Source organism: Vipera berus (assembly GCF_964194415.1).
Source record: "Vipera berus genome assembly, chromosome: 14".
Lineage (NCBI taxonomy): Eukaryota > Metazoa > Chordata > Lepidosauria > Squamata > Viperidae > Vipera > Vipera berus.
The window spans coordinates 6,468,612-6,484,086 of record NC_138217.1 but is presented as its reverse complement, the minus strand read 5'-3'; the positions used below and the strand labels follow the sequence as shown (position 1 = coordinate 6,484,086).

Sequence of the window (15,475 nt, the reverse complement as noted above, 5' to 3'; positions counted from 1 at the left end):
TGGTGTATATTGAATTTAATGGATTTTACTTCCAAAGATATTTGCATAGCAGTACGGCATAAATAAAAGGGACGCAGTGCCTCAGTGGGTTAGGACGCTGAGCTTGTCGATCAGAAGGTCGGCAGTTTGGCGGGTTGAATCCTGAGTGCCGCGTAACAGAGTGAGCGCCTGTTACTCGTCCCAGCTTCTGCCAACCTAGCAGTTCGAAAGCACGTAAAAATGCAAGTAGAAAAATAGGGAGCACTCCGGTGGGAAGGTAACAGCATTCCGTGCGCCTTTGGCATCTAGTCATGCCAGCCACATGACCACGGAGACGTCCTCAGACAAGCGCTGGCTCTTCGGCTTTGAAACGGAGATGAGCACCGGCCCCTAGAGTCGGAAACGACTAGCACGCATGTGCGGGGGAACCTTTACCTTACGGCATAAATATACATTTCGTTTGATAAGAACAAAGGATACGATCTAATACCCATTTACTTATGAATAAAACCCACTAACCATTTGCCTGAAATGGTATTGGGTTTCCTGCTTGGACTAGAAGACCTCCAAGGTCCCTTCCAACTCTGTTATTCTGTTAAATCTTAAAACTGGAACATGGACATCTTCTTTCAGACTATGGACTGAAATGGCCAGATGGGTTGGCATGCAGCTATTTATTGGTTAATAGCGCTAGCAACAGCACTTAGATTTATATACCGCTTCACAGTGCTTTACAGCCCTCTCTAAGCGGTTTAGAGTCAGCCTATTGGCCTCCAACAATCTGGGTCCTCACTTTATCAACCTCAGAAGGATGGAAGGCTGAGACAACCTTGAACCGGTGAGAATCGAACTGCTAGCAGTTGGCAGAGTTAGCCTGCAGTACTGCATTCTAACAAATGCGCCACCACGGCTCATGATTATAAACATGAGTCATTTCACAAGCGTCTGAATTTTGATCACGTGATCATGGGGATGCTGTAACGGTCGTAAGCATGAAAAATGGTCACAAGCGACTTTTTTTTTGGCATTAGAAAGGGAAAGAAAAACTCTCACCAACTTCACTTGCTCAGCCAACTTCTCATGCGCACTATCCTGGGGCAGGGCTGCTGTGGTGTTTTGTGCTGTGTTCTGAGTTTTGGGCGCTGCCGCCACTGCCAACCCTGGGGGTTTGGAGGCAACGGGAGAGGCTGATTTATTTGTCCCTGGCGAGGATCGGTTGGCTTGGGCTGAGTGCGTCGTTTGTGGCGCAGGATTGGCAACAGACGTTGGCGGGTTGCTTGAGGTAGGAGGAACCACACTTGCTGAAATACGCTGGGAGTTCTGGTTAGAGTCGGAGGAGGGACGAGCCAGAGTTGTGATCTACAAAGAACACGCATAAATTAGGATACAAGTTTAGAATAACAAACAGCTTCAAGGGATAAACCATATTCTGTTTTAGAGGAGCAGTCAAACAGAAAAATATATACACAAATTCACCCTTATTGAACGGAAGCATAATGCTCTGGTCTTGGATCTGAACAGTAGATAGTCTAAGCCAGAGATCCCCAACCTTTGGGGCACCAGGGACCGGTTCTATGGAGAGAGGTTTTTCCGTGGATTGGAGAGTGCGTGGTTTTGTGCGTTGCCTGCATTCCACGGATGGGGCTTTGCTTGTTTGTGCGGATTGGTTGCTGGCATGCCGTGGCCCGTTACTAGTCCACGGACCGGGGGTTGGGAACCCCTGGTCTAAGCCTGTTGGTTTTCATACACAATAAGGTCTCTAGTTACGAACAGAAAAATGTGCACGATCACACAACTGTAGGCTGCAGAAATAAATGCATGGGCATAGATCACTCGCATTTACAATGCCTCTTAAAAAAGGATAATTGACTGAGAATCAAGAATGCTAGCTAAGTTTTGCCTTTAATGCTGCTCCTTTAGATTTTATCTTGCAAGGTCATTCATATTTGCAAAGGAAATCTTTTACCCTTTAGAATGGATTCTCACCCCTGACTAAAACGCCAAGTAACTGGATCTACCTACCTGCTGTGGGGTGGGGGTTTGAGAGGGCACCACCTGGGAGGGGGCCATCTGTCCCAGCCCATGCGCTGTCGGCTGCACTTGTGGCTGGGATGGTGCTTGAACCTGGCCGTGGGACACAGCAGCAGCGGCAGTGACCGTCACGCTTTGGGGCTGAGCCTTCACGTGAATCGCCGCTTGCTGCACCGGTGGGTCATTCATCTGAGTTGCTTGGGGCGCCAGCTGCAGCGTTGGTGGAAGAGAGGTGATGGGCACGTTGGTTGACTGCAGTCTACCGGGCAGTTGAGGCGGTGGGGTGTGGAGACTGGCTGCATTCTGCACTGGGGGACCTTTGGAAGGATCATACTGCTGCTGGTTCTGCTTCTGGCCCGTCAGCTGCACAGTCTGAGGGGTAGGAGGCATCCCACCTGCAGAGCAAAAGGAAAAAAAAAAGAATTAAGGAGGCAAGGCTCAAAAACGTATAATGGCAGCACAGGGAAGACGGGAAACGTCCGCCGAATTACTTACTTGGCCACTCAAGTAAATCAACCGTAAATATATATAAACTCGGGTCAGTTAAATAAACCATCCTCTTCGTGAACCGGCAAATTCAAAATCACTGGGGAATCCCGGCAAGAGAAACCCACTGACCCAACTTGACCGTGGCGCCGAATTTAGGAAGATTTGGCCTAGTGAATCGACCGGCGGAAAGCAAACCTCGCGATGAACTAAATGGCTAAATGAACATCCTACGGCTTGAGAAGTGTCGATAGGAAGTTACGGGAAAAAAAACCCAAAACCGGGCACGAAGGAGAAACGGAGGCACTGAGATCCGTTAAAAAGAAAAAAAGGGGCAGGAAAAAAAAAAAAGAACTACCGGGGTTCCGGAACTAATTATTTTGGCCTCGACACGGAATGAGTGGTTGGGGTTTCGAACTGCTAGGTTGGCAGAAGAAGAAGAAAAAAAAGAAAAATTTAATTCGAGCGGGCTTCTGCTTCCCTCGCCCCACCCCCTCTGCTAAATTAATCTGCGGCTGGCATGTGGGCACACAGTACCTTGTGCAGTTGGCATGAGCTGTTGAAGAGGGACTCCTGAAGCCACGCCTGGATGCTGAAAAACCACCCCGTGCCGGCCCACTTCAATTCGGGTTCTCTTAGACGAATCTGGTGATATTCAAATTCCATTTATGGCACGGTAAATGCACAAGGAGGTGGGGATGGAGGGGTGGGGGTGTCAGGTGATACGCTTTGCAACGCTGCTCCCTAGGAGTTCAGAACCTCACTATCAACCAGTCTACCGGGAGGGGTTCTGGCCCTAAAAGACACTTTAGAAACACAGGTAGTCCTCGACTTACAACCGTTTGTTTAGCAACCGTTCAAAGTTACAAGGGCACAGAAAAAAAAGGGACTTATGACTTATCCCCCAGGGTCACGTGATCGAAATGCAGAGGCTCAGCAACTGGTTCGTACTTATGATGGTTGGCGTGTCTCCCCCCCCCCGCATCACCACCACCCCCCTTTGTGACTTTCTGACGAGCAGAGTCAATGGGGGAAGCCAGATCCGCTTAACAACCGTTGTTTGTTAACGACTGCAGGGATTTGCTTAACGAGGGTGGCGAGAAATGTCGTAAAAAATGGGGCAGATCTTGCCCGATGGATACTTCACCTAGCGACATAAATCCGGGGCTCCCTTGTGGTCGTAAGTCGGGGGACTACCTGTGCTTCGATGTGGCTGGGTTTTGCTTTTTTTTGTTTTGTTTTAAACCAAGACTACGAAAGGAGAGCGCGGCTGAAGATGTCGTTCCTTCAAAGGTGGCTGTTGGAGGAGACAGGATGGGACTTTTCCGTCGCAAGAGCCTGGCCAAATGATCGAGTCGAGGAGTAGCGGGTTTTTTTTTAAAAAAAAGTACGAATCGAAGCCGTCTTTGGGTCGAGACCCTAAAGGGACCGGAAACGTTGTGCAGAAGGAGGAGGAGGAGGAGGAGGAGGCCATACCTGCTGATGTAAGTGCTTGCTGTCTCTTAAAGGCTTCAATTTCTATGGCATTCACCGTTCCAGTTACTGGAGTCCCTGCATGCACCTGCTATTGTAAAACAGAACAGTTTGTGAGTGGGAGACAGGTGTGTTTTTTTTAAAAAGGCAGTTCACCCTTGTTTGTAAAAAGTCGACAGTGAAGGAATGTGAGCTTATTTTGATTTCCAAAGGTTTGCCTTTGTATTCATTTGGTAAAGATCTTTCCGATGGCAAAGATAAAAGCTGCCGAAAGCTGAGTTGGGTCTCTCTTTCCTAATAATACAATACGCTAAAGAGCTTTCTCTCTCTCGCAACTCAAACCTCTCTTGTATTTCTACCATCCCGGTCTAATCAACGGATCCTGTATTTTGCATTACAAACAGATCTATGGAGAGCTCAGTGCTTGCCAGATTACATGGGTGGCTTTCTCCAAAATTCAACACGGCTGTTTTGTCTCCTGTTTCTCTCGTCTACAATCATGCAATGCGGACGTTACCTGCCAATTCTCAACTCTCTCTCTAAATAAGAAAGATGAAGTAGTTTGCCATTACGGTGTCACTGAAAATAATTCAACGTACATAGGGTTCCCTCCAAGTTCCCCATGCAAATTTCTGCCTTATTGATGTTTTTCTTCTAAGCTGTTGACATTTGGACTCTTATATCTACAGCCAGGAAACCCATATAGTTTGTCATGGATTTGGCAACGAACATTGCTGTTTTTATAATGGGTGTGGGATTACATATTAGAAGAGAGGGATGTGTCCATGAAATGAGATGAAATGCCCGTTCTGTCTCGCATCCTCTTTTTTTTTCCAACAAGCGGTAAAAAGATTCTACTTAATACTTTATGGCAGGGGCCTTCAAATTTGTGGACTTCAACTCCCAGAATTCCTCAGCCAGGCACATGTGCCTGGCTGAGGAATTCTGGGAGTTGAAGTCCACAAGTCATAAAAGGGCCAAGTTTGAAGACCCCTGCTTTTACGGGCTGCTAAGGTAGCCGTTTTCCCCACTGTACTACCCAAGGAAGAGATGCTTTGCCATTAAGCATGGAGCATCTGCTTAACCGTCTAATGATCTCTCTTACTCTTTAAATTACAAATTACTCTCCTGCTTGAGCAGGGGGCTGGACTAGAAGGCCTCCAAGGTCCCTTCCAGCTTTATTCTATTCTTCTTCTACTACTTTGACTAATTAGCGTTTAAAGACATATTTATAGTAAAGAGGATGTTTACAAACATAGTCTTTTATATCTGTATTTGTTTTTTTTTTCAACCCTCATTTTTTAAATCTATTGTTGTGCCCCACCCTGAGGTGCCTTGGCTCAGAGAGGTAGCTATATAAATGTGATAAATAAAATAAAACCAATAATCTACCTTGGAGGGAAGAAGCACTTCTTTCGAATCACTCAGTATCTAAGTCAAAGTTCATCGTGTCACGTTTGCTCCCTCAAATAAAAAAGACCTGGATATTTTCCTGCATGGACATTTATCTTTACTGAACCAGTAAGGGCACAGTAAAGAAATGCATGCATCACTTGGAAAAGCTGCTCCTGACAACAATATTGTAGCAAGCAAGAGACTCTCTGGGCTGCTTTGTAAACTTACGTATTTAGCTTATTTCCAGGCTAATCAATTCATAATGACTCTGGGCGGCACTGGGGTCAACAAACGTTTTATACAGCCCTACAACAGCCATATTCGGGTTGAATTATGCGCTGGAAAAATTGACATTAACCAAAGGATTGGATTATTCATCTCCAGAGTTCCTATTAAGCCTATTTCAGACACACTGAAAACCAATATAATTTTTCATAAATGAATGAATGAATGAATGAATGAATGAATGAATGGGAAAGCATCTCTCGTCTCTTTTCCCTGCCTCATGATTTCTGCATCACCAGAACTCTGTTGCTTCTGAATTGTAGAAGCAATGGCCTACTCTAAGTAAACAAGCAGGACAGAGAAAGGCAATATCCCCTGACATTTCTGTTGATCTTATTTATTGATCAATAATCTACTGGCTATTCCTTATTGATTTACAACATTTACGTAGCTGCCCATCTTGTAACAAACTCTGGTGGCTCCCAATCAAAAAAAATGAAAACAACATACATAAGTAAGATACAAAAAGCTAAATAAGTAAAACTATTAAAGCAAACAGATGAAAACCAAAACCTGGTGCCAAGTCACACTGGATTCCCCCCACTGTGACATTTTCAAAGTGTCTAGGTGCCTTGTGTGACATTTATAAAAAAAATCTTTTTAAATAAAACTTAAGATGCAAACGTCTGTTTATCTAAAACGTTTTGTGGTGGGTTTTTTTGGATCCCACATTTTTTAGCCTAAGAGCAAACAAGGTTTGACAGCTTCACTGCCTAAAATCTAAATGCCAAAGCTATCCTTTCTCCTGTCGCAGGAAGAACGAACGCCTAGTCCTAGACCTGCAAAGGCTCCTTTTTATAACACTCAACCGTGGTTTGTCATTAGTACCGAATCAAGGTATTATTGATTCACATGCCGCAAACCCCATGCTTGCTTCATCGCACTTACAGTTAATCTGGCAATCCTGTAATGCGTACACTGGGCCCTAAATTAGCATGCCGATGGACTTTATAAAATGTGCTAGCTCAACCTGAACCAGAAAGAAAGTCAGGCACGGTTGCAAACTTGTCATTTTTGTAGGTTAGCATTGGAGGACCACCACCAGACCCCCAAAAAAGAATTTTTAGAAAGATTCCACAGTCAGAGAGAGAGAGAGAGAGACAGAGAGAGACCCACAGTTACCAGATAGTACATACAAAGGAATCAAAGGACAAGCAAACCAAGTGGAACACGTTAAAAGCTGAAAGTTAATGAAATCAGCCAGCAACTTTGCGACAAGGTAAATAAATAAAAAACTTTCTCGGTATCCCACGAACACTCATGCATTTGAAAAGTTTAAATGTTTTACTGCTCATTTTTTTCTAAAATGAGAAGGGATGGGCTGGGATGGGGGGGGGAGAAGGGGTGGGGTGGGGGAAAACAGACTTCACTTTCAATTACCAAATCTGACTGAGCAAAAATAAGGATCGTCAGTATTATCATCATCTGGGATGAAAAACTAAGATTTTGAAATCCATTGAAAAAAGTACCTGAAATGGTTGCTGCTGAATTGAAAAAGCAGCAGAAACATTTGGAGGAAGCTGGGTTGCTATAGCAACAGGAGTACCAGTCTGCCCATCCTTTCCTGTCACAACCTTTACCTGAGAGAAGATATTTTGGGAGGGGGGAAACAAAAGGGGAAATCATTTTTTTTCTTTCATTCTCTTTTTCTCTTCCCAAAAAAAAAGGAAAAAAAATCTGATCAATGCGTCCCACTTTGCATTATCGCAAATGGGGTTGAGAACAAAAGGTGTAACTTCGTTTAACTCCGATTGCTTTTGTTTAAAGAGTTCTGGTGGGAGGTGTGTTGTTGTTGTTGTTTTGGTTGTATATCAAAACAGAGTGAGGGACAAGCTAGCAGCAAATATTTTCCCTCTGGCCATGCAAAAGTCTACATTGAAATTGCATGTAGACGTTAGCGTGGGTTAAAGTTTTGAGATCTTGGCTTTCTAACAAACAACAAAAGTAGCACGACAGACAGTAGACACTCAGAAGAGCCCCAGACATTTATATAAGCAATGAGGGTACACCTCCCGTTCGTTCCCCACCAACCGCCACCCTTCCCCATAATGACCGGCCCCATCTAGACGAGCGATGAGGTGCGTTGCTTTAGCTTAGCAGAAGATGGTGAAGAAGAGAAGGACATTGCAATATACAAAGGAAGGAAGAGACACTGGAAACCCTTACGATGGTCAACATGTCACACACTATCATTTGCTGGTTAGACAAGCCGGTTTTCCGTGGTTTTGTGAAAGCTTTTCCTAAATCCTGTGGGGGTCCTGCATGTTCTGAGCTTGGTAGTTATCTTGCAGACGTTTCATGACCTGATTAGGTGACATCATCAGTGTTACAAAGGAGGGGGGGATTCATTTGCTTTTGACAGACTAGTCGCAGGGGTAGGCAACCTTGGCTCTTTTATGACTCATGGCTGGCTCAGGAATTCTGGGAGTTGAAGTCCATGAGTCATAAAAGAGCCGCGGTTGCCTACCCCTGGTCTACTGGCTTGCCCTGTTAGTGTTGGTGGGAATGTTCTTGGCAACTCCTTTTGTTAGGCTGTTGTTTACTGTTGGCTTGTTTGTCTAGGTCAGGGGTAGGCAACCTCGGCTCTTTTATGACTCATGGACTTCAACTCCCAGAATTCCTGAGTCAGCATAGCTGACTCAGGAATTCTGGGAGTTGAAGTCCATGATCCCTGGTCTAGGTTGATAGTTCCTTGATCGGAGTATTGTTTAACTGCTTGATTGTTGGTAAACAACAGCCACCAAGAACATTCCCACCAACACCGACAGTGCAAGCCACTAATATAAAAAAAAAAGAGAGCGAACTCCACTCTCTTCTAGCCCTGATGATGTTTCCTAGTTGGGTCATGAAACGTCTGCAAAGAAAACAGCCAAGCTCAGAGAGCACCGAGGTCCCCCACAGTTCAACCCTGAGCTACCAATATTCTCTTCTATCTTTCCTGAATCCGTTTAGACCGTTTTTGGCTCCCCAACCTTACTGCCCCTACAAACCAATTTTCCAAAATGAGCATAAACGTGTAAGAAACATTTAGCTGGATATCTCAGTGAGGATCATGGAGACCAAAAACATTTGCCCAGTCCCACTAAACAACAACTACCGTAAATAAAGATTACTTGCAGATTAAGAACTGGAAGCAAACGCCTGTGTGTCACAAAAATCCGACAATTGTTATCAATCTAATGGACCATTTAAAAAAAGATGAGAGAGACAGTTAAAAGCCCATCTTTTAAACTATCACAATGGACAGAAAAGAGCATCATTAATTTTATCCAGAAAAGCTCTGGGGGATTTCTTTTACTGCACCTCACCTTTCTCAGGTGAACAGATTTTAACAGGACTTTCTCAGTAATACCTGCTTTTAAAACAGGCAGCCTTTGCCTAAATATTAAACGTTTAAAATCAAACGAAGGGACATTACATCAATGTGGTAGCTTCTCCTGGCTTTATCAGAATTAATTCAGCAGCACAAAATAATTAAATTTTCTGTGTGACGGAGATGCAAGCATTTACTACCTTCTGAATATTTATTATGCCTTATGATCAATCCATCTAATTTGAAAGCCAATATCCCTAGTTTTTTTTTTAGGAACACAGCCATTATTGCTGTGACGGAGGTAAATATTTTATTAATTTACTAACAGTACGATTATACTCACTATTTTTTATTAAAACCAAATGTGCCATAATTTAAACCTCAGGAAACTGTACCCACAAATCAAAACCTATATATTCTATATTTTTAACAAAGCTAAACAGCAATTGAGTCAATTTACGAGGCTTCAGAAATAATCTCAGAAAACAACTGTCCGTTAAACGAATGACACTTCAAACTGGAATTGTACAACATAAACTATTAATAAAATTCCAATGAAAGATTTTCTTTTCTTTCTCTCTCAAAAGAGTTGTGGATTCGTATAAAGAGTACTCACGGTTCAGAATAAAAGATTGGCAAAGTTTATGCAGTTTTACAAATAAATAAGAGTAGATAAACAAACACCAGTTTATAAAATGTTGACATGTTTTGACTTTAGGTTGCAATTCTCAATTGTAACTACTTTAGATTGCAATTCTGTATACAATTACCAAACAAGTCTCACTAAATTCAAAAGGCGTATGTATATGCAAAGCATTACATTAGAACTTTTTTATTTTCAGGAAAAAAGCTGGAGATTGGACATTTTCAGCAAGACGATCAAAGAAAATACTGGATTGGGGTAACCAATCTGCAACTTTTAAAAAACATAATGAAGGAACATGAATCAGGATCCAAACATTACATCTAGCTTCTATCAGTGATATTTAATATATTTTTGTCTTCCACAGCAAATGTGTAAAAAGAGACAGAACTGGATCAAGTTCCTGCCCCTTTTTCTCTATACGAGTATAAATAAATAGCCCAAAACAACTGATTCCTTATTAAAACAGCCTTTTTCTGATAATACTTTTGAGATATAACTAGGAGAACATCTCAGATCATAGAGGGATGTGACAAAGTAAAGCAAAACCCGAGACTTAACACAATTCCACGCTCAATTCTAACTCCTGCAAAGGACGATTTTGTCAATCTCCTTTGGAGTCTGTGGTTTCTTTGAAGAAGTGATCACTACTCACACAGAAACTTTTCCACTTCCTTGGAACTTCCACTTCCTCATTTTACAATCAGCTTTCAAAGGTGAATGAAAAGATACTTCTACATTTTACCCCCATCCAAAATGAACGTCCCGCATCCCCCTTATTTGTGTTAGCGCAGGTGCTAACACCATAACTCAGCATGGGTTTTGCAGACGGATGCATTAACCGTTGGACCAACCAAACCCTCTGGTCTTCCTCAAATGTTTCTCCCTGACAAAGATTCCAATTCAGCTTCATTTAGGGAGGCAGAGCCACTGCCTTCCAAACGCTAGCTAACGTACTCGGGTTTTAGCCAAGGTGGGCCAAGAGAGTTCCTACCTCATCGTTGATAACTTCAGATTGTTCTTCCTCCTCCTCCTCCTCCAGATCCAAGTCATTCTGCCGAAGGTAGGCTTGCAATGGCAGGCAGTGCTTCTTCTTGAAGGCCAAGAAGTCCATCATATTCCCTTGCAGGTGTTGCAAGAAAAACAACTCAATCAAGTACTCTTTGAAAGCCTCTTTCAAAGCCTCCATCTGCTTGAGGTGATGCTCCAGACACTGCTTCCTCATCTGAGCAGCTTCTGGAGTGGCAGGGGGAATATCCTCCACTTTTTTGGCCTTTTTCACCACGGCACAGACCGAGGGGGCCAGCGGGAGGCCGGTTAGTCCTTGAGGGATGTTCGCCCGGGAAGGGCTTGTGGGAGGCGGTGGGGATGTGATGCCGAAGGCAGGGCCTCCGACCCCGGCGATTAATCCGGCAGAAGTCCTATCAAATCCCAAAGGTCTGTTCAAGGGCTGCCCTTGTTGCTGCTGTTGCTGCTGCATCCCTTGGATGATATTGCTGATCTGGGGAGGCAGGTTGTTAGTGGCAATGTGACCAGGGTTAGGTAAAGCTTGGATATTTGCTCCGCTAGCCACAGGGCTCTGAGGTCCAAGATGGTGGATGGTCCCGCCGGTCTGAGAATGGGGCTGGGAGAGCCTACGTTCTCGGACTGTCACCGAGGTGCCGGAGGATGAAAGCTGGACCTGGGCCGTGGCGCTTTGAGCTATCTGAGTCAGGCCAGACCCCTCTTGGTACACAAAGTGTCCGCCGTTCGAAGGGCTCAAGCTGATCTGCCTCACCAACACGCTGGCGTCCACGAAGCCCCGCGTGGGGCTCTGGCTACACATCCCCAAGCCGGGCCCTGGGGTGCCCGCTCGAACACTTGAAATGGTCTGAACGGAGACCGGGCTGGGCTGCGTAGGGCTCTGCGACTGGACCTGAGGTGGCAACGGAGAGGTGACCTGGATATAGGAGGGGGAGCCATGCTCAAACCGTCTTTGTTGAGGGCTGAACTGAAAACTAGGGGAAGTCGGGCTCGGGATTGGCAACGGGGTAAGGGTGATCTGCTGGTTGGTGGTTGAAACAGGTCCCACATTCTGCAAGGTAATGTTCACGTTTTGCCCCGCTACTGGGCTCCGGCTCATGATAAACTGCTGGATCTGGTAGCTGGGAGACTGAGGAGCCGAAGGGCTGGCCGAAGGAGCAAAGGAAGGGGCCGGAGAGTGTGGCAAGTTGGCCTGCTGATCTTCGCTCTCGCTGCCGGTGAAGGATCGGGACCTCTGGAGCTGGCGCTGTGCATTTTGCGGACCAGTCCCATGGTGCATTATCGCGCTGACTGCAGTCTCTGAGTCTAAAAGAAGACAGACAAAGTTCCGTTAGGGGAAACCTAAGCCAAATTCCTTGTTAGGGCAACGGACCATCACTTTCTACAACTCCATACAAAAGTTTATAATCCACAAAGAGAGATTAAGAGGGGAAAAGAAAGGGAAATGCCTTTATGAATAGTTTTTGGATTTTAAGAATGATTATACTCGACAGGGCTGAGGAAAACAGTAGAGGCTAACAACAAAAAGGATAGACAAAATCTTGGACTGATACGCATTCGTCCAAAAAATCACTATGAATCAAATCTAATTGGATAGCACCCATCTTCCTAACTGAAAACATCTCTTCCCAATCAAATAAATAGAAACATTTTATTAAAGTCACCTTCCAGCCCCTGAAGACCCTGGACAGTTTCTTGTGGATTGCAAATTGCACTCTCCAGAAAGTGCGGCTTATTTAAAAACTAAAAAATATTGGGGCACTAGGAAAAACAGTCTTAGTTCTTGCAAAGAACAAACCTGCACATCATCAATTACTATATTCTTCGTATCAAAGGCCAGCTCAAAGAGGACAGAACTTGATCAGACGTGAGTTAAGTGCAAGAGTGATGATTTATTCTGAAGTTTTATTTTCTTTTTACCTATTTGAATGTTTGTATTAGTTTGATACAATTGACTTGATTAATAAAGTTCTCTTCTTCTATTTCACCTTATACGATGTTACTCTTTTATCTTCACTTTATCTTACTTACTAGATTTTATCCTGTTTTATCTCCTTGTAGCTATTTTATCTCACATCACTGTATCTTATCTCATTTTATTCTATTTTACTCTGCCTGATGCTGAGCTTTGACATGATCCATTGACATATTTAACAAAGCCTCTTTCTTTTCTTCTTCTCCTCCTCTTCTTTCTCCTCCTTGATCTTCTCCTATTTGATCTTACTCTTTTACCTTCACTTTATCTCACCAACTACATTTTATCCCATTTTATCCGACGGTTAACTTTTACCCAACTTCACCGAATCCTATTTTACTCTATTTTCCTGTGGCTGACGCTCTTAGGCCCACTGACTTAATAAAGTTCTTCCATTTTACCTCACACTATTTGATCTTATTTTAATAATAATAACAATGAAGTTGGAAGGGACCTAGGAGGTCATCTAGTCCAACCCCCTGCTCTGGTAAAGGTTCCCCCGCACACGCGTGCTAATCGTTTCCGACTCTAGGGGCCGGTGCTCATCTCCGTTTCAAAGCCGAAGAGCCAGCGCTTGTCTGAGGACGTCTCCGTGGTCATGTGGCCGGCATGACTAGACGGCAAAGGCGCACGGAACGCTGTTACCTTCCCACCGGAGTGGTCCCTATTTTTCTACTTGCATTTTGACGTGCTTTCGAACTGCTAGGTTGGCAGAAGCTGGGACGAGTAACGGGCGCTCACTCTGTTACGCGGCACTCGGGATTCGACCCGCCAAACTGCCGACCTTCCGATTGACAAGCTCAGCGTCCTAACCCACTGAGCCACCGCGTCCCTGCTCTGATAGGAAACCCTGTACCACTTCAGACAAATGGCTGTCCAGTCTCTCCTTAAAAACTTCCAGTGTTGGAGCATTCACCGCTTCTGCAGGCAGGTTGTTCCACTGGTTAATTGTTCCCACTGTCAGGAAATTTCTCCTTAGTTCCAGGTTGCTTCTCTCCTTGATTAATTTCCCTCCGTTGCTTCTTGTCCTGCCTTCGGGTGCTTTGGAGAATAGCTTGACTGCCTCTTCTTTGGGGCAGCCCCTGAGATATTGGAACGTATCATTTTTTTTATTATTATTATTTTAATTCCATTTATATCCCGCCCTTCTCCGAAGACTCAGGGCAGCTTACAAGCTTAGCAGTCACCCCTTCTCCTTCTCTTCATTAAACGAGACACCCCCAATTCCAGCAGCCGCTCCTTATACGTTTTTTTAAACCTTCGCTTTACCTTCCCTACCACATTTTATATCCCGTTTTATCTCACCTCAGCTGTTCCCCCACCCGTCCCTTCGCTGGACCTTAATTCTCATTTTATTCTATTTTACTGCGGCTGAGGCTCAGCTTTTGAGAGGGCCCACGTGGACCTATCAACCGAGGGCGTCCTATCTGTTCTTGGCCTCCAGACGCCTTTATTTATTTATTTATTTTTATTTTAATCCCATTTATATCCCGCCCTTCTCCGAAGACTCAGGGCGGCTTAGCAGTAGCCTTCATTCTATGTATATGCCTGCTTATTAGGGCTTTCACACACACCCCCAAGCGGCATTATTACAAAGTCAGCTTAATTGCCCCCAACAATCTGGGTCCTCATTTTACCTACCTGGGAAGGATGGGAGGCTGAGTCAACCTTGAGCCTGGTGGGACTCGAACCTGCACTAATTGCAGGCAGCTGGTGTTACTTAAGGAGGCATTAGCCCACTGCTCCACCAAGGCTCTATGGGCCTCAGCAGCCTGTGGGACCGTTAGTCGTGGCCGTTCAGCCTGGCTGCTAAAGAGGAAAAAGATGAGGGGAGGAAAAAAAAATGCCCCGAAAGGCAGCAGGTCTCAAAGTCCAGCAAACGCGCCTTTCATAGCTAGGGGGAAGGGGAAAAAAAGCGTTCGCCTTTCCCGCACGTCACCTTTTTGGCCTTTGCCGCTTCCCGTTATTCCTCCCTTCGCAGGCGCGCGCGACGCCTGGATGCGGGAAGGGAGGGGGGAAGAGCGGGGAGCGTAACGTTCCTTCCGAGCGGCCTAAGCCGCCTGCCCGCCCACCCACCCGCGGCGCCGCTGCCCTCCCGGTTACCTTTTCTTCCCTTCCCGCGTCGGCTCTCAGGAAGCCGGAGCGCGCGAGCGAAGCGTCCGCCGCTGCTCAGCGAAGACGGCCCGCTCCGAGCCGGGCCCAGCCTCGGCCATCCGCTCCTGACAGGAAACGGACTGCGACGGGGGAGGGGGGGGGGGTGAAAGGGAGGAGCCTGAGGAAGACAACAAAAAAGGGCGCATGCGCCGGGCGGACGAGCGCCGGCAAGGGACAAAACAAACAAACAAAAAAAAAAAGCCCCACGAAAACGACGGGTTTTTTTTCTCCCCCCCCCTTGCAGTAACGTAGCGGCTGGGAAGAAATGAGTGCGCATGCGGGAAGAGACTCCGCCTTGTGTAGAGACGAAATGGGAAGGAGGGGGGGGGAAGGAAAGAAGCCCGTACTCCGCATGCGCAATCTGGAAGCGTTGCTAATTAAAAAGATTAGGGTCTTGCATTTTGGAGGCGGATTTTCCAAATAAAACAAATGGGGTTTTAGGATCCTCCCAAGGAGAGATGTATTGTGTTCTATTGATCCACGCATTCTAGAATGCATTCAGTGAGGTTTCACTGCAAAAGAAAAATGAACAATTTTTCTTTTCACATGGAAAGATAAACTGGCTGCCCTGACTTTATAGTGGACGCTATTTGTTAAAACTAATTCCACAACAAACTGGCCTCGCAAGTCAATTCTGCATAAAGTTGATAAAAAATATTATTTTTTAATTCCATTTATATCCCGCCCTTCTCCGAAGACTCAGGGCGGCTTACAAGCT

General features: G+C 45.2%; 1 protein-coding gene across 1 annotated transcript in view; it reads right to left on the bottom strand.

Annotated features, from left to right (window-relative positions):
• Window positions 1-14,828, bottom strand: part of EP400 (E1A binding protein p400) — an 80,489-nt gene extending 65,661 nt beyond the window's left edge. The window contains exons 1-6 of the mRNA XM_081339109.1: window positions 14,707-14,828; window positions 10,600-11,933; window positions 3,973-4,060; window positions 3,034-3,141; window positions 2,002-2,405; window positions 1,033-1,338 (exon numbers count right to left, since the gene is read on the bottom strand). Coding sequence (XP_081195235.1) covers window positions 1,033-1,338; window positions 2,002-2,405; window positions 3,034-3,141; window positions 3,973-4,060; window positions 10,600-11,907 — 2,214 coding nt within the window. The 5' untranslated portion in view covers window positions 11,908-11,933; window positions 14,707-14,828. The remainder of the gene's footprint in view (window positions 1-1,032; window positions 1,339-2,001; window positions 2,406-3,033; window positions 3,142-3,972; window positions 4,061-10,599; window positions 11,934-14,706) is intronic.
• Between the last annotated feature and the right edge of the window lie 647 nt (window positions 14,829-15,475).